The sequence below is a fragment of the Lepidochelys kempii genome, chromosome 8 (genome assembly GCF_965140265.1).
Source record: "Lepidochelys kempii isolate rLepKem1 chromosome 8, rLepKem1.hap2, whole genome shotgun sequence".
NCBI classification, from domain to species: domain Eukaryota; kingdom Metazoa; phylum Chordata; order Testudines; family Cheloniidae; genus Lepidochelys; species Lepidochelys kempii.
In genome coordinates this window covers 59,622,827-59,647,433 of record NC_133263.1, presented here as the reverse complement: position 1 = coordinate 59,647,433, position 24,607 = coordinate 59,622,827, and the positions used below count along the sequence as shown (strand labels likewise).

At 40.9% G+C, this 24,607-nt stretch overlaps 1 protein-coding gene across 3 annotated transcripts in view; it reads left to right on the top strand.

Moving 5' to 3' along the window:
- The window catches only part of BRINP3 (BMP/retinoic acid inducible neural specific 3), a 290,676-nt gene that overhangs the window by 171,649 nt on the left and 94,420 nt on the right, over positions 1 to 24,607 (top strand). For all 3 annotated transcript variants that reach the window (XM_073356709.1, XM_073356711.1, XM_073356710.1), the window contains exon 4: positions 760 to 950. In XM_073356709.1, the coding sequence (XP_073212810.1) occupies positions 760 to 950 (191 nt within the window). The remainder of the gene's footprint in view (positions 1 to 759; positions 951 to 24,607) is intronic.

The following is a 24,607-nucleotide window of genomic DNA, read 5'->3' as shown; positions in this document are numbered from 1 at the left end:
CTTATTATACAGTCAATTAAGGAACCAGAAATATGAAAACTGTCTCTCTCTTCTGACTTCTAATAAGTGCCAGAAGAATGGTATTACATTTTTAGGCCTAGATTTTCAAACCTCGGTAACTGAGGCAACTAGACAAGTGGCCTGATTCTCAAAAGCACTGGACACCCGAAGAGTCCTATGGACTTCATTGGAAAATGCTTGGTGCTCAGCATTTTTGGAAATTAGGGTTCTGTCTAAGATGCCTAAATATGGACTTAAGAGGGAGAATTTCAAAGACATAAACAACAGTTAGGCCCTAAACTCCCATGAGTGTTTTCAAGGCACAAATAGTAGTTAGGCCCTTATCTTCCATGGGAGTTTGATGCTTGCCACTAATGCTTTCGGAACTCTCTTTCTTAGGAGCCTAACTTTACACAGGTTTCAGAGTAACAGCCGTGTTAGTCTGTATTCGCAAAAAGAAAAGGAGCACTTGTGGCACCTTAGAGACTAACCAATTTATTAGAGCATAAGCTTTCGTGAGCTACAGCTCACTTCCTCAGATGCATATCGTGCCATCCACGATATGCATCTGAGGAAGTGAGCTGTAGCTCACGAAAGCTTATGCTCTAATAAATTGGTTAGTCTCTAAGGTGCCACAAGTACTCCTTTTCTTTTAACTTTACACAGTAACTTTTAACACCATTGGCCTTGCAACATAGTTCAGGCAAAATAAGAGATATGGAAGATGTAACTGATTGTTTTAATATATTGTTTATACAGGAGAGGAGTCACTCACAATTTTTGTCGACAAGCGGAAGCTGAGTAAGCGATCAGAAGGAAGTGATCCCAGCACCAACAGTTCTTCTGTGACTCTGGAGACTCTGCACCAACTGGCAGCCTCTTACTTCATTGACAGGGACAGTACTCTCCGTAGACTTCACCATATTCAAATTGCCTCCACTGCCATCAAGGTATGAGAAGTCGCTCTGGAGTCTAGCCGCAAACATTTTCACAGATTAAGTAGATCCTCCCCTTACCAGACATACCTGGGATTTCACTGATAAAACAGACTTGTTATGAAATGAATAAATGTGTAAAAATACTCTGACACACAATTTGCAATTTCCCAGTGATTATTTATCTATCATCATCATCATCCATACATTTGATCGTAGACACCTGTTTTTGAAAAATATATCCTTTTCATGTTCCAGAACAAAGCAGTGCCCAAGCCTGCTTACTCAACTGCCTTAGGATTTCCCCAGTGATTCAGCATAGAATATCAGGGTGGGAAGGGACCTCAGGAGGTCATTTAGTCCAACCCCCTGCTCAAAGCAGGAGCTATCCCCAATTTTGGCCCAGATCCCTAAATGGCCCCCTCAAGGATTGAACTCACAACCCTGAGTTTAGCAGGCCAGTGCTCAATATCCCTCCCTCCCTGTAGTGTAGGTTATCTGTGTATGTATTGTATGAAGCAATATCTATGCATTTGTACATCTGTCCAGCTGTGCTTTTAAAACAAGCGTAGAAATAATACACATCTTTAATGGCAATGGTTAGCGTAAGTTTACTTAGCAGAAATAGCTTCTCTCGGGACAGGACTTCCTATCAGACAGAGAAGCAAATTGAATTGTACTTTTAATAGAAGGTGCCTTCATTATAAAGCGTTTACTCCAGAATCTACTGAAGTCAACAGGAATCTTTTCCTTCACTTGATGGGGCTTTGAATTAGGCCCTTAGTTACCAGTTTCTGGTTTTCAACTATATTAGTTGATTATTTACAGTATCATAGTACATAGTGTCTTATTACTTTTGTCCTTCAAACAGTATTATGTAATATGCAGATCTGAAGTAAATTGAAAAATACACTTCTCTTTGAGGTTTAGAAAGGAGGCCTTTCCTTTATATTAAAAGGACACACAAAACAAATCAGCAAAAAATTAAATATTGGCAAATGGAGATAATGACTTGGGTAATGAGTACTAACTATATACCAAAGCTTTTAGCAAACAGCACAAAATCACCTTGTTACCCCCGGATCCCATCACCATTCATGAGATGCATACAAATGGAAACTAGAGTCCATCAACACATCTGCAAATTACAAAGAAGGTGTTCAAGATCACACATGTCTGATTGAGGTAATCAACTGCAGCAGGCCTCTAGAAAATGGTAAATGTCATATGTGACAATACCAATGTATGAAATTATGTATGCTGTACTATCACACTGATTGAGGGGTCTGTTAGTATTTGCACGACATTTCCATTTTCAGAGCATTTTATTCACTAGAAAAACGTAATGCTAACTGAAATTTGGAATGAAAGAGCACTGAAAGGAAGGAAATATGTTTTGGTGTCCCCCCACCCCCTCCACAAGTTTTCAAAACACTGCATTTGGTTCTTTTAAAGTAGATGGGTATCAGATCGTGTGTGACAACAGTCAACTCTCATTGTGATCTTATATTTCAGCCATTTTATTTATACAAATTGCATTGATGTTGCAGTTAGAATAGGGTCCAAATTCTACAAAACCCACCTCACAGGCAGATCCCTGCACCTGTGGCAGATCATACAGGATCAGGGCCTAAAATAGCATGGGTGAAATTCTACAGACCTCACAGTCCAGGAGGAGCTGTGGGTTTGATGGCTTTAAGACATGTTTGTGCACTCCCAATCCTGAGGTGCTCCAGATGTTGGATAATTTAGACTTTTCTAAGTTACAACATCTTCCCTGGTCTGTCTATGGGACACAGTGTTGCTCAGAATCTCCACTCCCTATGTCAGTGATAGGGGATCCTCTGAAAGCAGCCTTATAACGGTCTTACACAGGGCCTGTGCCAGGGAAATCCTTCTCTGCTAGAGACAGAACATTTAGAGCTAGCTCCTTGATGACATTCTCTGGCACCTTATCAAATAAATGTGCCAGAATTGGTGAAAAATTCACCCCATAATTTTTTAAAGGATCTAAAATCCTTGTTTTATGTGATATGTTGGAAATGGATCAAATAATTAAAATAAACAAACAAAAGGATTACTGACAAGTTGGAAATTCAAGAATTAGAGTTACAATTCACATTAAATTTAATGGAAATTGAGCATCCAAATCTCTGAGATGGCTTTGAAAATCTCAGCCATAGTTTCCCAATTTTCAGCTTCATGATTTGTTTGTTAAATGTACATCGGATTTTAAAATGAGTATTATATGTGATATTTTCCCCATTTCTTTAAACCAATGTATAGAAATGATAAAAATAAATTCAGGGAAAATGTTCATTAAAATAATGTTAAGGCACTACTGGAAATTAAAAATAAAATCAGAACTCTGGATACAAGTTAAACACTGTAATTCATGCAATTTTACTGCAGTCCGTGGCAAGAAACGTCATCTACTGTTCCAAAACTTCAACAGTGTTAAAGAATTGCAGAAGACTTAAGTATTTCCAGCTACAATCATTTAAAAAAAAAAAAAAGCGAAGCTTCTAGAAATGAAAAAGGTTAACTTAAAAACCAAGAGATTTTTTTAAAAAATAATACATTGTCCATGTTTGTTTTTGCCTTCTGGTTATTGAGCATTTAGGGATCATATTTTCAAGCTTTTCTCTGCAATCATCTGGGCTTCATAGACTGAGCTTCAGCAATAACTAATTTCATTTTGGCTCAATAAAAACCATTTTGTCTCAATAAATTTGGAATGTTTAGTTTTGATTTTGACCCCCTCTCCTTTTTAAAAAAAATATAAAGTAAAGTCAATTTTGAAAGGAAGTTATTTGAAACGAAAAAGAAAATCATAACTTTTTGTTCCAGGACATTTTTGAAACTTTTTGCCAATCTTTTTCTAAACAAATTGTCATCAAAATTGATAGAATTTTGCAAAATAAATAATAATAATAATAATCAATTCAGTCAAAATTCAGTTGATCAAAAGGATAGAATGCAAGCCATATGAGCAAAGGCTGAAGGAACTGGGTATGCTTAGTTTGGAAAAGAAGAGATTAAGGGGAGGACTTGATAGTCTTCAAATACTTGAAAGGCTGCCATAAAAAAAGATGGAGACGTCCTGCCCTGTGTGGCAAGAATGAACAAGAGGCAATGGGTTCAAATTACAGTATATCAGATTCAGATTAAATCTCAGGAAAAACTTCCTAACTGTAACAACAGTAGGTCAATGGAACAGACTGCCTTGAGAGGTTGTGGAAGTGCCTTCATTGGAGGTTTTTAAAAGGAGGCTGTATAGCCATCTGTCTTGGATGGTTTAGACACAACAACTTCTGCATCTTGGCAGGGGGTTAGACTAGATGAGCTTTGTGGTCCCTTGACAAAAACTTTCCAACCATCTCTAATGACAAGCTTGTTTTGAATAGCTCTCCTACCAAACTGGCTGAATGTTAGAAAACTGCAATTTAGCATAGTAATAAACCTTACCGAGGAAGAGGATCCTTGGATGTTTGGGTGAAAGTTGTGTGTGAGTTGTGAGCCTCTGAAAATTCCCTGTGCATACAAATTAGAATTGACATACATCTTCATTTTCTTACAAAAAGTGAAGTTAATAAAGACCGTGTAGCTAATACAAGTGCATATAGGTGCAATACTGCCACCAAATCAACTTTTTGCCATCACTTCGACTGCACCATCCACAGAGTCATTTCACTGGTTTCTTAATGCACCATCCATCAAGATCAAATATTTTATTCTTCCACTTAGGCTCAACATCATAAAGGCCAGGTCTACATATCTGACTGTCACTGATTCCCCTTATGCTAAGAATGCCCTTTCAAAATCTGTTTATTAAGCCTCCATCCTCACCTTATTTAGATTATATTTCTCATTCCTGCTTAATCACCTACAAAATCTAATGTTTGTACTTTGAAAAATCATGCACTACAAACCATTTGAACTGCCAGGCATTGTTCACTCCTAAACACATTAGTAAATGCTACAGAATATTTGATGACCACTATAACAACAACAGCAATAATAATGGGCTGAGAGAATGGCTCCTATAAATCTTTGCCTCCATCTTGTTTAAGGGGTTAGGAGTAAGAAAAAGCTGATACTGACTTTGTAAGGTGTGCAGGAATTAGCCCAGCTGATCCACTTTAGGAGTTCCATAGGGAGCATCTCATCCTTACTTATCTCCTAATCTGTGCAAGAGTGGGTGTCCCTCCTGCAGATTTCCTAAGCAGCTTCCAATTCACAGATGGGGCATTGCTCTCTAAGCTTCCAAAGGTGTGTGTGTGGGGAAATCAGCTTATTTGTAGGAAACAGAAAATATTAATGAAGTACACTTCATCCTTCGAATAACAACATGAAGGTGATATCCATTGCACTCAGAACAATTAACACTTGATCAGTTTGTATATCAATTTTCACATTCCCAGCAAGAAAATTATAGCGATAAATTACATTTTCTGTCCATCCCTGATGTCTAATTGGGACTGGAGGAGGAGGATTGAATTTCTGATGCATTAGGCTGCTAATTTATCAGCTATTCTATCCCACACCTAACATATGTCATCAAAGGTGGGGGGGAAGGTCTCTTTTAAATCTTTAATCAGCTGGGGTAAAATAATGTTATCTCAAGCAGAACAGTTGTTTTCTCAAGTATGCAAATGTACAGTGCAAGGAAGGGACTGGTGCCAGTATATCTGATGAATGTAATCAAGTTAATTGTGATATAATTAATCTTGAATACAATATGTGCAGAATTGATGGAGACCTTGCTATTAAAACTCAACATTATATTGTCAATCTGACACTCTCCAAGTAAAGATATCAAGCCATAGCATCCTTGATACTATTTTCCAACTGGAAGCCAAGTGTTTAAGGGTGTTACATGAAGCTTGTATCAATATTTACCTTATTTAAAAATATTCCAATACATACATTATTTCAATAGTATTTTAATGCATGCATTTTAGTGTAAGTGGTTAGATTAATGTTCTAAATCAACAGTTTGCAGCCTCAAGGGCTTCAGTGGCAACTTGCCAGAAGCCTGAGAGCTGTATCTAATTTGCATGTACATTTACATAAGTGTACATCCTGTCATGTTTGAAGTATTATAGATCCAATATTACTGTACTTGTATGCCCATTTTAAAAGCTTTTTGCTATGGACATTCCACTAGCTTCTGGGTCAGCTTCTTATTGAACGCTGGGAGGGCTATTGACTCTCCTTCCCTCTCTTCTGGCTATTGTGAGGGCAGGGCTGTCTCCTCTCCTAACTGCTTGGTGGAACAGGGGTTGTCTTGCTCTCTCACTATGAAACTGGGGGACCAACTCCACAGAAACAAAATATAGTTATAGTCAGTAAATACTTTTTCCCAAGGGATAGATTTTATGAGCCAGACCTCCAGCTAATGTAAATTCGTATTTTTCTATTGACTTCAATGGAGCTACACTAAGAAGATCTCACCATATAACTAGAAATCAAAGAAAGCTACTGTAAGCAAAAAAGAGTAACAGAAGTCCCCATGTCTGGTATTCAGTCCAGTCCTATGACACTTGGCTTTGGAGCCCTCTCTGCCTCTTACTTTATAGGTCCTCTTCTAAGCATCTGTGTGGCTATGTCCACACTGGAGTTGGAAGTGTAACTTCCAGACAAAACTGAGGTAGCGTGCTGAAAACAGCAGTGTAGTCATGGTGGCATGATCAGTGGGAGGGACTAGCTGCCCAAAACCAGACATTTTCCAGCCCCAGTGTAGACATATCCTGTAGGAGGAAGGTGGTCTTGTTCGTCAAGGACCACGTAGTGACTCTGCAGTTTCTTACAGCCTACTTTTCCCCCTAATTGCTGGATGGCCCACCAAGGCAAAAATCATTCCCCCTACCTCCAACACCATTGGCTGTTGGCAGCATGACCTGATCTACTACACTGAGGTGGTACATCATACTCCTAGTATCTAATTAGGAAACTATTTCAGTTGCATGGCGGGGGGGAGGGAGCGGGAGGAGAGTGGTGCTTAACATATTCAGGCTTTATCTACCACCTTAACGGGATTGCAAGAAACAGCTCAAAGGCTGTTGTTCAAATAAGCCTCAGCGTTCACTTCACCAGAAGCCATAATTGTACTTCTCACAAAGCTGTGAGTGAATTCAGACCAATGATGTCCCAGTGCTCAATATTGCAGATGGGCTGCACTTAAGTTCCATGTGAGAAGAACATAAAAGTGTTAGGCTGGACCACACAAATCCATGCAGATTTGCTAGTCAGATATTGAGGTCCAAGAACCATTGTGTTGAAGACATAAGACCCATATTCGTAACATTGTGTATGAAATATCATTGATGTTCTTTGTGTGTCCTTTTGTAGAACTATGTTCTACAAGAGGACAAACACAGTTATATCAGGCTGTTAAAATGTTGCATCATTGCTTGTTTAATAAGAGGAAGACATTTTGGTCAGTAATACCTAGAAGCAGATCACATCTTGGCTCAGGAGAGAGGGTGTCAGAGAGCTGATTTCAGTTGGATGCAGGGATACAGTTTTCCCCTGGTTTAGGGTCTCTGGTGAACCCTACTTTAGTGAGGGATTGGCATAATCCAGTAGTGGGCGGGGCAAAGGGCGGAGAATTGGTAGTAGAACAGACTCATTAGCAGGAAGCTCCCTTGAATCAGTGGAATTTTCAGTTGGATATTACAGCCTCTTTATGCCATCTGAGTGGAACAAAAGAGTTATAACCAACCTTGAGAACCTGGCCCTTAAATTTCAATACCAATTGCATTGTACAATTTGTTCTCAGAGCTCTAAAACAGTAATTTTGCTGCTATTAGAAATTTAAGCACATTGGTGATATCTGGATATTTTAGAACATATCTAGAAAAGTGATGCCCTTATAGTGGCAAGTATCTTTCGGCTCCATTGAAATGTAAATATGGGCCATTTGTGGGGTTAAAGAGAACACTTATTAGGATTGGGTAAAATAAAAAATTATCCAAACTTTTGGCCAAAACATAAATTGAACCCAAACCAAACTTTTTTTTTAAGTTTGTTTAACTTATTTCCCTCTATTTATTACTCCTTATTTTGGTATACTGGTGTTTCTGTGATAGGACCAGAAGGAGAACTGTTGAAATACAGTGAAAAAGATGGCTTTCGTAAGATTTCCAGGCAAACCTGGCAGCCTCACAAACGTGGAGGATATGCATAATTTGGTATAAACATCTGAACTTTTGGGAGCTCATGGGTTTCAGCTCTCTGGACCTTTTGATAATCAACATTTCCTGCACTCACCGGCACTTTCATATGTCATGGTTTATTTGCAAACTGATTGTTTTGGAATTCATAGCTCAGATTTAAACATTTGTAATAAGCCAAAACTTGGCATACACTATAAAGGTGGAGACTAAGAGGCGCTTTAAGATTTAATGCCACACATGAAAACATTGAATTGGCAAGGAAATGATCATATCAGGTATGTCTGACAACAGTAAACAACACATATACCCTGTTAAACGTAGCAGGGGAATGGGAGTCAGGAGTTCTTGATTCTAGTCATAGCTTGTCATATGACTCTCTATGTGAGTATGGGCAAATGACTTAAAATTTAGACCAACATTTTCAAACTTGGGTGCCATTGAAGTCAGTGGCAGGTATGGATTGCTCAGCACCTCTGAAAATTAGGCCACTTTTATTTGATGCCAAGGGCTGCGATTTTCAAAGGAACCTGAGACAGTTAAGATGGGAGTTTCAAAGGCTCCTAAGAGAAAAGCCAGTAAGACTTCTGCTCCTAAATCATGCAGGTAATTTAGAAAATTCCTCCTTATGCACCCAACTCCAACTGAATTTCAATGAGATTAGGTACCTAAATCCAATAGGCTCCTTTGAAAAATCTCAGGCAATATTTCCAAAATAGAAGCCTAAATTTATTCTCTTAAATCCATATTTAGGCACCTAAATAAGTGGTAATTGTTTTCAAAAGTGATAATGCTCAATTTTTATTGACCTCAGTGAGAGCAATTGAATATCTAACATTTTTGAAAAGATGCTTAAATATGGATTTAGGATTTTAACATTGGACTCCTATTTTTGAACATCTTGACCAAAGTGACTAGGGCTGGAATTTGCAAAGGGGCCTATGAAAGTTGTGCCCAAATCACATTAAAATGTAACTTACTTCCTTAGGCTCCTTTGGTAATCCTAGCCTAAATACAGATTTGAGGGGCTAACTTTAGACATGTGAGGTTGAAAATGTTGACACAAACATTTTTGTCCCCCAGTTTTCTCATTTGTAAGATAGGGGTGTCTGAGGTTCTGTTCACTAAGGTTTATCCAAATCACCTTGGATAAAAGTCCCTAAATAAATACCAAGTATTGTCTTTGGTGTATTTTGGAGCACTTTTTAACTGGATACCTCTCCGGGGGAGGGAACTCCAGCTATTAGAAAGAGACCGTTATTAGTAATGGGCGATTCCATCATTAGAAACATAGATAGCTGGGTTTGCAATGACTGGGAGAACCACATGGTGACTTGCCTGCCTGGTGCGAAGGTTGCGGATCTCTCGACACATCTAGATAGATGTATGTGTAGTGCTGGGGAGGAGCCAGTGGTTGTGGTACATGTAGGTACCAATGACATAGGGAAGGATAGGAGAGAGGTCCTGGAGGCCACATTTAGGCTGCTAGGTAAGAGATTGAAGTCCAAGACCTCCATGATAGGATTCTCTGAGATGCTCCCAGTTCCACATGCAGGGCCAATTAGACAGGCAGAATTGCAGAGTCTCAATGCATGGATGAGATGATGGTGTAGAGAGAAGGGATTAGATTTATTACTCGGGAACTTTTTGGGATGGGGGAGCCTATACAGGAAGGATGGGCTCCACCTAAACCAAAATGGAACCAGATTGCTGGCACTTAACGTTTGTTTACCTGCCGCGTCCCTTGGCCTGTGCCACTTCCCGCAGCCCCCATTGACCTGCAGCAGCAAACCGCAGCCAATGGGAGCCACGATAAGCCGAACCTGCGGACGTGGCAGGTAAACAAACCGGCCCGGCCCGCCAGGGGCTTTCCCTGAACAAGTGGCATCCCAAGTTCAGGAAACACTGGTTTAGGGGGAAACTCTGGAAGCATGGCTCCTGGAGGAGCTGTGATGTTTGAAAGCTGTCAGTGACCAGTGGGCCAGTCAATAGAGAAGAGGTAAGAAGCTTCTATATGGACCTTTTCAAGATTTGAGGCTTTTTATCACTGATTGGAGAGTAAGCCTCTGCCCTGCACCCAACCCAGTGGAACAATTTCGAGGAAACTCTGCAAAGTGAAAAGTACCAAGTTTCCTCTCTACTAGATGGTTTATGCTTCAGCTTTAAAACTCCCCATCCTCTGTCTGCTTTCCTCATTATTACACATTCACTTTTTGCAGGGGTTTCCCCCTTATGCACACTCATTTTTCCTCCTCTTCCAGAGGAAGAAAGTGGAGGAAAAAAGCAAATGGGTGAGAGTCATAGAGTTTAAGGTCAGCGGGGACCATTAGTTCGTCTCGTCTGACCTTCTGAAGGCCATAGATTTCACCCAGTTTCCTCTGCTCTGGATAGCTGTTGCACTGCTAAGGATTTACATCAGTGTAGCCAGGGGTAGGATTGGGCCCCGAGTACAAGGATAACTTCATCCCAGCTGCCATCAAAATTGGAGCTCCAGGTTGAATGGAAGAGACCTAATCCTATGTCCACAGAAGTCAGTTAAAAGTTCCCTTTAACTAGTGGTTCATGATAACTGAATTAGCAATGCTACACATCTGTATAAGGCCAAGATCCTAAATACTACTAATAAAATCCATTGGAAGCAGCAGTAAGGGAATTTTAGCTAAGATGATCATTAAAATTATTGGCAATTGGAATAAGGTATCTTGCCCTTGGAGAGGAAAAACTTTTTGAAAAACATTTTTTTTTTTGTTTCCATTATGTTGATAAGCTGGAAAAATTTGTGAAAATTTCTGAGTGCAACTAACATTTTAATTTGTCATTTCCCCCACCCCCCCACCCCCGAAAATACAGATTTTTTCAAGGAGGATTATATATCACACAGCATGACACCCTTCACGTTGTCTTGTTGGAACCTGGAGTGCACAACTGATTCTGGGCTTCAAATATTTTTTTAATAAGAAAATATATAGCAAGAAGATTTTTACTGTACTGAAACACCCACCAAAAGAAAAAAAAATAGTCACAAGACATGTAATAAACCCAAAATAGCTAAGTCACCAAGTATATCCCTGCATATTGTTACTGAATATTTTATCATTGGAAACGCATTTAATTCCAAAACAGTCAAAGCAAAACAATGGGCCAGATAACCAGTTCCTTATCCACCTTTCACTTCTCAGATTAATCCACATCTTCTCCAATTTAACTAATAATTTCCCATGTGTAGAGAGGTTAGCTGGGGCTCATCTCTCTCTGGGGCGGCGGGGTCCCCCACCACCCCACTAAGTTCAGGAGGAGGTCTAGCAGGGAATTAGTCTGGCCGCAGGAGTCTTCCTCCACGAGCTTTGTAAGAGCAGAAATAAACAGTTAGTCTTAAGCCCAGGCCTTTGGTCAGGACAGGGCAAGGGTGAATCAGTTTCTCAGGCCCTCATGTAGGGACTGAGCAATAGCAGTACATAAACAGTGAGCCCAGGCCCTAGGTGTGAAGGGCCTGGGAGTGGGGGAGGCTGCCACCCACGACTTGGGTGGCAGGGGGTGCACAGGCCGTCCAACTCCACTGTGTCCCAGCCTGGGGCCCTAGCAGCAGCAGAAGACCCGCTGCTGCATCAGTGGGGATCCTGGCTGCAACACACTGACATGGGTTCTGTCAGTGTCGCAGCCAGACAGGGTCGGCTGCCCCCGGGCTACTTCCAGACTCCCCCTCTGGAGGTACCTGGGTCAGGATTGTGTCTTCAGGGGGGTCCAGCACTATGGGTTCCTCGGGATCGCTGGTGCCAGGCAGGCTCGGCAACTCCTCTGGGTAGCTGGCCTAGGGCAGGCCCAACCAGCCCTTGGGTCCGCCACAGGTCACTGGGGTTTCCCAACCAGGAGGTAGGCTGGAGGCATCTGGTCTCCCTGGTGGCTACCCTCCGAGTGAGCTCTGGGGTCGGGCCTTTATACTTCCTGTGCCGTGCTTGTCCCTCTGGGGAGCGGGCTCAGAGTTCCCTGGCTCTGCCCACTCTGGTATCTGGAGGGGCTCTTCTCTCTCTGGGGACCCACACTGCCTCACTACACCATGTGAAACTGGGAATCTCTTACTGAAATGCAGATAGATTAGACCTACTCAATTTCCTTTGTCTAAAAAAATCAGTTACTCTTTCAAAGAAGGAAATCAGGTTGGTCTGGCATGATCTATCTTTTGTAAAACCATGTTGTATGTTATCCCAATTACTGTTTACCTCTATGTCCCTAACTACTTTCTCTTTCAAAAATTGTTCCAAGACCTTGCATACAATTGAGGTTAAAGTAACAGGCCTGTAGTTTCCCAGATCACTCCCCCCACCCCTTCTTAAAAATCTGAACTATATTAGCAATTTTCCAGTCATAGAGTATGACCTCTGAATTTACAGATTCATTAAAAATCCTTGCTATTATATTTGCAATTTCATGTGCCAGTTCCTTTAATATTCTTGGATGAAGATTATCTGGAGCTCCTGATTTGGTCCCATTAAGCTGTTTGAATTTGACTTCCACCTCGGATGTGGTAAATTGTGCTTCCATATCCTTATTTCCATTAGCCACTACACCTAAGCTCTTCATTACCCTTATTAAAAACTGAGGCAAAAGATATATTTTAGGTGTTAGGCCATGCCTGGATAATCTTTAATCTCCTCAGTGATTAGCAGTTCAACTTTTTCTTTCCTTGTTTTCTTATTTATTTATATGGCAATAGAACCTTTTACTATGGGCTTTAATTTCCCTTACAAGGTCCAACTCTGCTTGGCTTTTGGAAGTTCCCTACACTTTGTGACATCCAAGAGGCAGCTTTCCTCATTGCTTCATCCCATTTACCATTTTTTTAAACTTTCTGCTTTCTCTTAATCACCTGTTTGAGATGCTTGCTTATCCAGCTTCATCAGCAACCCCTACCTACATTTTTCCCCTTGCATGAGATGCAGGCTTCAGATAGTTTCTGCAACTTTGACTTAAAGAAATTCCAAGCCTCCTCCACATTCAGATCCTTGGGTTCTTCAGTCCAGTCTACTTCCCTAACTAATTTTGTTAATTTTTTAGTTTGCTCTTTTGAAATAAACAAAATAGATCTGCAACTTGGGTCTTTCCATCTTTCCATTTAGCTTAAGCTGAATTAGCTCATGGTCACTTGTCCTCTACAATCTCTACACTTCTCCTCTGAGGTCCTCACTACCCACCAACACCAAATCTAAAGTGGCATCAACTCTTGTAGGTTCAGCAACTGTTTGAGAAGACATCTGGGCCATAGTATTATTAGTAGTACTTGTCCTCCAATATATATCTGGGAAGTTAAAGTATTCCATATTCACACAATTCCCAGTAGTTTTCATTTCATTAAAAACATTAAAGAGGTCTCTGTCCCTATCCAGATCAGATCCTGAGGGTCAGTAGCATAGTCCAAGCACTGTCCCATGGATGCCTCTGGTAGCTTTCTTTCCCAAATGATTTTGACCCAAACAGACTCTGTTTCATCCATTCTATCACTCCTAATTTCTTTACAGTCTACCTCAGCATTAATATAAAATGTTATTCCACCACCTTTACCTTTTTCTGTCTTTCCTGAACAGCACATAGCCTTCAGAGCCTGTACTCCAGTCATGACGACTATTCCACCATGTTTCTGTTGTCCCTCTAATATCTGGTTTCACTTCCTGCACCAGTAGTTCTAGTTCCTCCATTTTGTTACCCTGGCTCCTTGCACTGGTGCACAGACATCTTAGTTACTTCCGCTTGGCTTCACCCAGATTTCTCAGCTGATTAGATACGGACTGTATTGCCTACCTGATTGTTAGATTCATTGGTATTAGTACTATCTTTCCTCTTAATGTCCATTCTCCTACCCACTGCTATTCCTTTCTTCATTGCTATATTCTTTCTATCTTGATTTTCCTCCTGCTCAATGTTAGGCTCAGGCATAGAGATTACTTGAACATCTCCCATCTGTCTCCCCCAGTTCCTAGTTTAAAGCTCTTTTAATCAGTTGTGCCAATTTTCCTCCCTACTCCGGTGCAGTCCATCCCATAAGAACAGTCCTCTGCCCATGAATGCCTTTAAACATCCGAAAGGCCTCCTTATAGTACCATTGCCTGAGCCATCTGTTAACCATCACAGTCTTATCTCACCTTCATTCTCCTCCTCTAGGGACAGGTAGAATCCACTGAAGATCACCTGAGCCTCCATTTCTTTAAGTGTCTTTCACAGCCTGGCATAGTCTCCTTTTTTACATTCCAGCAAGGACCCAGTAGTATCATTTGTTCCCCTGTGAAAGAGAATCAGTGGATTCTTTCCTGCTTCCATTGGGATCCTCTTCAGCCTCAGGTCCACATCCCGTATCTTAGCTCCTGGCAGACACCACACCATTCTGTCCTCTGGATCAGCTATGGTGACAGGTCTGTTCTTCTTAGTAAGGAGTTTTCTAATCATATAAACCTGTCTTTTCCTGGTGTTGGTGTGATTCTCCAGCCTTCCTCCTGTTCTTTCTGGCTGCAAGTCCTCTTGTTTTTTGGTCTCTCTTGCAATCTTCTGCCAATTCATCCTCTATCCTCCTAGGGCTCCAATACTGTCTATCTCCATTTAGTCTTCCCCTCTTCCTGTAGCACTAGCCACTCTTCTCTTCTTCCTTGCCTTCCCACCTTCTGTTACTATCAGCTGGGCTCCTTCTTCATTTTTCCAACTCAGCAAACCTGTACCTGAACTCTATTTCTCCTTCACTAGTTGGTCTTTTCCTCCCTCTGGTTCTTGTAGTCACATGTTTCACAGATTACTTTCATGTGTCTCAAAAGTGAACGGTACCTTCACACATGGAAGAAAATAGCTACACCACGGGTCCCTAACGTGGTGCCTGCGGGCACAACGGCACCCGCTGGGGCAGTTGTGTGCGCCCGCAGGACACCATGCCGTCAAAATGCTGTCAAGAAGTGTTGCTGTTTCTCGGTGGCATTTCGGTGGCAACACTTCTTGCTGATGCCACTTCTCAGCGGCATTTCAGCGGCAGGGTGTCTGGTGCCCGCCACAGTCTTCTGGGAATAGGAATATGCTATTCCCACAGAAAGGCTGGTGACCACTGAGCTACACCATCTTCATGGGCCTGGATGTTATAATGATAACTAAGCTTATAATCATCCTATTTTAATGGCACAAAAGAATGAAGCCACTAAATCCCTGAGTGACCATGATAGTTCACTCTGATTGCCATTCCCACCTGGAGAGCCACATGTAGTATTTTGGTAAGATTTATACTTTCTGCAGCATGCGACACATTAACAATGACAATTTGTATGTAGAATGGTAGAAGTTAGAGATGGAAAAGGCCAACTGACTCATCTATTATATCCTTATGTATTATATTTTATATGGTATTTATTGTTCAGTATATTTTCTAGTCTAGTTTTAAATATCTCCCATTTTTCCCTTGGGAATATATTCCACAGACACAGATCTTTGGATTATGATTTCCCCCCGGTATTGTGAAATATTCTTATCTCAATTACACAAGGAGCAAACCCCAATGAAATTAATGAAGTTTCTCCAGATTTGACACTTATGGAACTGAAATCAGTCTTCTCCATTCAAACTAAATTGCCATTTTCTTAATTTCAGTCCTTTGTTCTTAGTTACATTCCTTTGGACTACCCTAAATAATATTTCTCATTTTTTGGCACTAACACTCTTCATATTCTTGTCGGTAATTACCATTTCTTTTCTTTATTTGCCACCTGAATAAATAAAGGCAAAGCTGCAGTGGCTTAGTTATGTTAGTCTATCATACTCCAGTACTGTAATAATAATGGTAACACCAATAGAGAACATTGGTACACAACTGCCTAGTTAGTATGCAGATATGTAATGGCACATATTGTACCTTTTCAAGGAGCACCTATAGTACTGCAAGAAACATTCCTTGTTTTCCCTCTTGATTTTTCATGGAGCTCTTAATATGTAACAATAAGTGATGACTCAAATGTTGGAGAAAATGATTTGAAGAGTCCCATTCAATTTGTTTTTCCTCCTTCATATTTTGGCCTATTTAAGTGGAATTTATTCTGAATCCAATTCTCCAACTGAAATATAACATTCAGAGCTACATTGATCCCTGTATACTGAGTGTAAGAAATAAATACAGTTCATTAATTCAAACATCGTCATTTACATCCTCAGTCACTATATAACTGTAAACCCTGTGGATCTTCAAAAGAAACTAAATGCCCTTGTAATAATTGTTGAGGCTTTAAAGCTTTTCAAACATGCAAAATCCTATATTGCTTTACTTGCTAAATTTAATCTTGGAATTTGCAGTTAGGAAAACTTTTCTAAAAGTTACCTGAAAAGGAAAATATATTGGGTTTGTGACTTTTTTTTAACATGTTCATGATTATAAAAGAGGCTTATATATTTTGCTTTAGCTATATCAGGAAATAATGTGTTGTCTTCACTGTTTTTGCCGGAGAACTTTGCAAAGGAATATAGAACTGGTGCGGGAGCTTTCCCATCCTGCACATTTAAGGAGTTGGGGCTTGACTCTTTTACTATGAAAACTTTTTTTCTCAAGAGCTTGTCAATCATTTGAGTTAATTAAATATTAACAAAGAGCAACAAAAATGTAAAGAGTCTAAAATAATCCTTGTTCTTTCAATTTCACTCATTACTTTTGATGTTATAATCCAACTGTTCTTCAGTTGGCCATGATGTCTTCGAGGAAATACAGTTTAGACAAGATTTGATTTTCTAATATAATAAAAATAAGCAGCAAGGAAAAAATACATAAAGAAAAGGCACTTTTCCGTATTTATAGATCACTTAATAAAGTGGATCTATACACTGGGAAACAACAAAATGTATTTAGTTAGGAGTCAGGACAAATACTAAGGAAATATGATCCGAGTTCAGCAAAGCACCTAAGCATGTGCTTAACATTAAGCACGTACCCATAGCCACCTTCATAGTATGAAATATCTTCCTAATGCTCTTCACAGACGCTCTTCAGGGTCATAGTTCCACAAGTGAAGTGGGCAGGTCTCTGCTGAATTCTTCCCTATCAAACCCATAGGTCAAAGTAACAGCAAAACAGTACAGCTTACTGCCAGCATTGTTTACAGTATTTTACACTACTTTCTTGTCTGTGCTATAGACCTGTCACCCAATCTGTATGAGGGGGATTCCAGAGGTAGCCCAAGCCACAGTCTGAGAAGCATGGCCCCTTTCAAATGACCCAAGTAAATTTATTTAGTCTCCATTACATATTTTCTTGATCACTATTGTTCGCAGATTCCAAGGCCAGAGGGACTACTGTGATCAAGTGTTGTTTACACTCATTTTCTCCTGTTATTCAATCCTGCCTCATAATGCTGATTCTATAGTAACATAAATTTCCCCCATGATAACAGATTTTGATGTCAAATAAAAATAGAATTCTAACTTCACTGCAGACTCAAGTTAGAAAAGCCAAGTTCTGAGGGAAAGAAAAACACAGAAGTGTTAAAGAGATAAAATAAAGCTTCTCAAGTTTGCCTCAGTGTAAGAAGTCCTTCATAAATGCAAATCAACATCCAACATTCAATGCTTTGGTTTAAGAGCTCAAGATCATTCATGGTATTAAAATCCTTTGTAGGAGATTTTTTTACCCAAATGCAAATCCCTCTCAGAACCTTCTGCCTAAAGTCCAGTTTTAGCATATATTTAAACTAAATGCTTTCAAGAGCTCTCTGTAGACTTTTTATGTCTTACTACATCTCTCCTCCCACATCAGGATAAAATTCTTGTTGCTTTGGAGAGGCGAAGAGCAATTCCCTGAAATCTCTAGCATAATGCTTTACCTCCTCAGAGAGCTCTTAGAGCTATTTGCTCTGACTTTGGAAGTTAGTCTTATGCCCCTAACCCCTTGTGAATATTTTATCCTCCAGGAAGTTGTAATAATACTTAGTAAAAGAAAGGAATGCGAGCTAGTAGGCAGCACATAGTCAAGAGTTCTGGACTGTATTCCTGGCTCATTTTATGACCTAGGGCAAGTCATTTGCACTTCTCAGTGCCTTTGTTTCTCCCATAATTAAAATGGGAAGAATAATATATACCTATCTCACACGGGAGTTGTGTGGCTTAATTCCGTCATGTGTGCAATGCACTTTGCAATCTTGGGATGAAAGGTGCTTTACATCAGTAAGATGAGTGAGTGTCACTGTCCCCATTTTGTAACATCTGATCAAATTTAAAAAAAAAATACAATCTCTGTCATGTGACAATCCTCTGGATACCCAGGACTGTGAGTCACCTTGTTATCCCCTGCCTCCAGCAAGAGGAAGTCTTGCCTGGGATAGCTCCCTAACATCCCCCATCTGTCAGCCATTCAAGCACTCCCTTCACGCTATGCCAGCCCTGTCTTCGCTTGTACGTGAATGAGAGGTGCACCCCAGTCTCTGAGTCTCTTTGAAGCATTTCCATTATAAGTCAGCCCAACACAAGCTGCTCACAGAAATCCCAGATCCTCTTCTCCCCAGTTTACCAGTTTTACCTTAAATCACTGCTCTTGTATAATACACAACACTTGTGAACACTTAAAACAACAAAAGGTTTATTTAAGAAAGAATAGGGGTTCCACTAGAAACGAGAAAGTATGATAGAAACAAATTGTTACAATGCAAACAAAAGCATAAAATGCGAACTAGGACCTACACATATTAATCATAGAAGTTACCTTTCCTGTCTTATAAAGTAGATCTCTCTCCCACCCGCCCCCTTCTTCCCAGCCAAAGTTCAGTCTATTGCAGAGCTGACTGGCTTTCCAGGAACCAGGATCCAACCTTTCATAAAACACCCCTTCTCAACAAGATGTATCCTCAGTGAATGAATGAAAAGTGCCTCTCTCTACGCTGTGATATAATGAATCCATCTTTGGTCTTTATTTACAGTCAGGGAAATTCCCTGTTAATTAAAACATAAAACCAGAATAAAATGCTATGAAATATAAACAGAGCAAAATCTTGGACCAAAGGCTGTCTCCTGTATCTAACCTACCAGTGGTTCTAAAATGAAAAGCTTCTGACAGCACATCATTTGCCAGAACTGAGGGACGTCTCAAGGCAGATGTCTAGGTGGAGTGGGTTCCACGTGTTGGGATGCAGTATGTAATGTAATGGGTGGTTATGGCTAGGGCTTTTAATCTAATATACTTTGAGAGGAAGTAGGTAGTCCTCCTCTGCTACTGCACTTCACCACAATCCATTCATCTGAAGAAGTGGGGTTTTCACTCACGAAAGCTTATGCCCAAATAAATCTGTAAGTCCGTGCCACCGGATTCCTCATTGTTCTTTACCACAGTGAAATTTACTAGGCTCTGGCTTCACAAGTAATTCGGATGGAGACAAAATGAGCTTGTGGAAGGTGGAGTTCCCACCCTGCTCTGAACATGAGGTAATCCTATCCTTCCTGGGGTTTGCTTTTATTAATAGTAGATGGCTACAACAAACTCTGTACCTTGGCCTAGGCTTTCTCCCCTCAAACCTATCTCTTCCTAGTAGGACCACCTCTGTCTCACTCCTACTTCCCCACATTCAGGGAAACATGCCAAGCCCTCTTTTATACTGATGAGAGTTAGAAAAAAATACACCAGTCATTATGAAGCAGAAGCAGTTACTCTGCACTTATTCAGGGCCTTAGAAAGTGTCTGACCTTTGTTACAGAGTCAAGGAGAGATTAAAAATAAAAATGTTTACACAGAAACCTATATTCTTTGAATACTCTTAAAACATTAATGTAAGAAGCACATTACAAAAGATCCATGTAAGGTCTAACAAATAGGCTTTAAAATTTGATAGGCCTGTGGAGCTCCAGGTGTATTCAAATTAAGAGGATTTGAAGGATTTTCCAGCTGAGCATATATTCTGCCTGGCTAGTGTTGTCTCTTGAGCCTAATACCAAGAGCAGCCTTGTTTTGTATTAAATATGTTCTTTTTGTCTAGTTCATGAAATAAAGCTATCAAGAACCACTGTGTTGTTATCTGAAACTCTCCAAAGGGTAGCTATGGTGCTCATACACTTACCTTTTTAGATGGGGGATGAATTAGAGGCTGGTGGCTAAGCTAGATCAAGCAGCCTAACCAGAGTGTACTTGTAAAATGGTGTCACGACTGTGCACTCATGGGCTAGAGAATTCACCTGGGGTAAATCAACATAGATTGATTTATTTCCACAGAGCTACTTCAGAGCTAGTTGTTAGTAGGTTAGGATCTGCCCCCCATGAAGGATTTTATACATCAAGAAACACTTCTCTATGGAAGATATATGGAGTTTCAAGATTTTCAACTCAACTGGTTTTGTTTGTTGAGGTCTTTTTTTTCTTTTGTATTTTATCTAGCTAATCTATTATTTTTCTAAGTTTCACTGTGGTACTTATATGCTGTTAGAAGTACTCAAAGTTACAAGTACTCTGCTTAATTATTAGGTCTGATAATCCAACTCAGGAAGCCTAGTTAGTCTAATGCAGAAATGTTTATGGTCTTGTGACCAGGGCAGAGTCAAGAAACCTGGGTTCTATTTCCAGTTCTGGTACTGACCTACCATATGACTTTAGGCAAATTATTTCACCTTTTGTGACTCTCTTTCCTTCCCATCCTTTATCTGTCTTGTCCATTTAAACATCTGCTTACCATCACTTCAGATATGCACACAAACTGTATTTAAGTATGTGTGTTGGGGGAGGACAAAATCATACTGGACTTCTTTTTTTTTTAAGAATAAAATTACTAGAAATGAAGTCCCAAAGATCAAATATTTGTAAGAGTCCTTGTGAGGATTACATCTTTTTAAAGTGGCACATTGTGACCTTAGATCTATCAGAGCTAGCCTGCAGCAGAGCTAATCCCCTGGCAACCTAATAAGTGCAGCTGACCCTGATAGAAACTGTCCAGTTGACTGTGCCATGATTGGTTGCAGGAGTCAACAGGATGATACTTAAGCTCAGTAGCAGCATTAGTCCAGCATCCCCATTGATCACCTTTTATGGGTACATAAGGGTTTTGATAAAGAAAGGGAAAAGGTTTGTGAAATTGTAATTTAAGAAATTTAAGAAATTTTTCTTAAGGTAAAAAAATTATATTACACTCCAGCCATTAGGCCAGACTGACAACAACTCGGTCACTTTGAAGTTTTCTGTTTATTCAAATATAGTGAAGGCTGATGATATAGGATGGTAGACAGGAAGAACAGGCATGCCACTGTATGCTCAGAGGCACCTTACAGCTGCAGGTAAAGAACATAATACATCTCACTCAAAACAGAGTTATTTATCTAAAATAACACTGATCATCTCACTAATCACAAAGCAGAGAATTCCCTGTGAAAAACATGATCTAATTAATATTTGGCTGAGATTATAGAGGCCCAGCTAGAGTTGTGTGGCTTAGTTGTATCCCACTCAAACTTAGCCTTGTGGTAGAGGATCTGTGCAATCACAACCCTCACCTCATGCTTCTAGAAGTTCCCCTATCCTTGCACAGCTGAGAATCCAAACACCCTGCCTTCTTCCCTAGCTATTCCTTGTGTAACCCACACACCTCCTGGGTGTCGTGTTCTGTCCCATCTTGTGGCACTGAGACCACTTAGCGAGAGAAAGACAGAGAGATTAATGAGTCTGCTCTACAACTTAGCTAACAGCCAGTTGGCTTTTAGCTTATGCAGTAGAGGCTCATGCACTAAGCTCCAGAAGTCCCAGGTTCGATCCTGCCCACTGATGACCGGGGGCTGTCGGTGTTACAAGTGGGGGCACATCCGGGATTTCAACTGGGAAGTCTCTGAAGCTTAGGATGTGCTTCCTCAGCTCAGGGAAGTATGTAACCCACACACCTCCTGGATGTGGTGTTCTGTCCCATCTAGTGGCACCGAGACCACTTAGAGAAAGACAGAGAGATTAATGAGTCTACTCTACAGCCTTAGCTAACGGCCAAATGGCTTTTAGCTCATGCAGTAGAACAGGGGAGGGCAAACTTTTTGGTCTGAGGGCCACATCAGGGTTCTGAAACTGTATGGAGGGCCAGGTTGGGAAGGTTGTGCCTCCCCAAACATCCTGGCCCCCTCCTCCCATCTGCCACATCCCAATTCCCACCCCCTGACTGCCCCCTCAGACTCCCCGACCCATCCAACCCCCCTGCTCCTTGTCCCCTGACTGCCCCCTCCCAGGACCCCCCCGCCTCTAACTGCTTCTCCCCCAGGACCTCACCGCCTATCGAACCTCCCTGTCCCCTGACTTCCCAGACCCCTATTCACATCCCCACCCCCTGACAGGCCCCCCAGGACTCCCACGCCTATCCAACCATCCCCTGCTCCCTGTCGCCTGACTGCCCTTGGGACCCCCTGCCCCTTATCCAACCCCCGCTCCCCACCCCCCCTACCATGCCTCTCAGAGCACCAAGACTGGCAGCCGCGCTGCCCAGCCAGAGCCAGCCACACCGCTGCACAGTCTAGAGCACTGGGGCAGGCCAGCTGGTGGCACAGCGAGCTGAGACTGCAGGGGAGGGGCTAGAGGCTAGCCTCCCCAGCCGGGAGCTCAAGGGCAGGGCAGGATGGTCCTGCAGGCTGGATGTGGCCCACAGGCCATAGTTTGCCCACCTCTGCAGTAGAGGCTTATGTACTAAGCTCCAGAGGTCCCAGGTTTGATCCTGCATACCGACGATGGGGTCTGCTGGTGTTACGCTTGCTCCTCCCACAATTGCTTCGCAAGCTAGGCTTGGGGCCAGAAGCTTTCTGCAGGGATGTGGACTGAAGTCCCTGTTGGGGAAGAAGGGCAGATGGGAGGGGAAGGTGCTTACTATGGGCAGTTCCCCTGGGAGGATCAAACATAATACATTTGTTCTCCCAAAACCTGAAGCTTTTGTTCATTTCCAACCATCATGAACCAAACTCTTCCACAAAATGAGCCCCGAAGGGTTCACAATCACACAGTCCTTGTCCTAACAGCTAAACCTAAAGTTTAATACCTGATGGAGTAATTTGAATATTATTGGGCCGATCCTTCCAAAATCAACAAAAGTTAATGAAGATGCATCGGTTTATACTGGCTGAGAGGATCTGACCTGAGAAGAAGGGTAAAATTTTCAAAAAGCACTTAAGTGACCTAGGAGCCATTTTCAAAAGGAACCTAGGCACCTAGCAGTCCTAGTTTCCCAATGAGATTTAGGATTCTCCTAAATTATGGCATTATTTTTAAATATGGGACTTAATACATCCTAAGTCACTCAGGCACTTTTGAAAATGTTACCATAATGGTACAGATTTCGAAACAGAGTCTGCATTAAGCATGTGTTTACATCAAGCAACATTCTTTAAGGTTAACTGGTGAGACCCTTGAGTTTAATTGAACGTTGATAATTCTTTTGCTTATGCTAATAGTCGGCCTTGATAAGACTATGCAATGCTATTGGAGGTAAGTAATGATGGATATTTTTCCTGAGAAATAACATTTGACAGCCAATGAATGCATTTTTCTGAGAGACAAATATCAGAGTACAGACTTTTGGTGAACAGGGGAGCATAAAATGTTAATATGATCCCCCTTCCAACTTTGGACAAAGAAGATATGCATGTATTACAATTTTTTAAAACCTAATTGTTGTTTTTGGAATAATAGAAACAATAATCTATGGCTGTACAATAAACATGACATATTTATGGCAACATTATTAAGAATCAGATTCCAATCTGATGTGTTCTTTCATAGTGTCTTACTAAGAGTTTATGAAAAATGGATAGTATAGGCTAAAGATTTGGTTTTCCTATAGATGAAACTACACGATATTAATGGAGTTGTAAAGAATTACATCATGACTTATTCAGCAATATAGGGGAGATGTCACTGGACATTGATACATATAGGAAGAACACTGATGGATGGAGAACTTTTAAGGGTAAAGGTTGAGTGTTTTCTAAAATTAATGTAATCCAACATCTCGGTTAAACGTCTGAGGAAATTCAAAAAAGTCAGCTATTACATTATGGCTCTGCTGAAATTTAAATTTCTGAAATTGGATCCACATTCTCTTGGGACTGATGATAAACTCAAATGCTTCTTGCACGATCAAAAATGGGCAATGGAGACTGGTATCACAGTAGAGCACAAAAGGATAAGGGGTTTTGCAATCAGATATAAGAGTGGATAAGTAGGCAGAAATTGAATTGTGATGGGCCTTAAAAGTGAGGAAGAGAAACTTGTATTTGATGGAATGGCAGAGAGGGCGTCAATGGACGGATGCAAATGGGGAGGTGACACAGTCTGATGGGCCAGGAATGATTTTACCAGAGGTATTTTGAATGGATGTAAGGGGAGCAAGGTGGGTGTCAGGAAGGCCAGAGAGAGGGAGGCTGCAGTAATCAAGATGGGAGAGAGTGAGGGCATAGCTAGTAGTTTTAGTGATGTGGGCCATGAGAAAAAACAGGATTGTAGAGATATTATGGAAGAAGAAGCAGCAAGATTTGAACACAGGTTGGATGTGCAGGTTT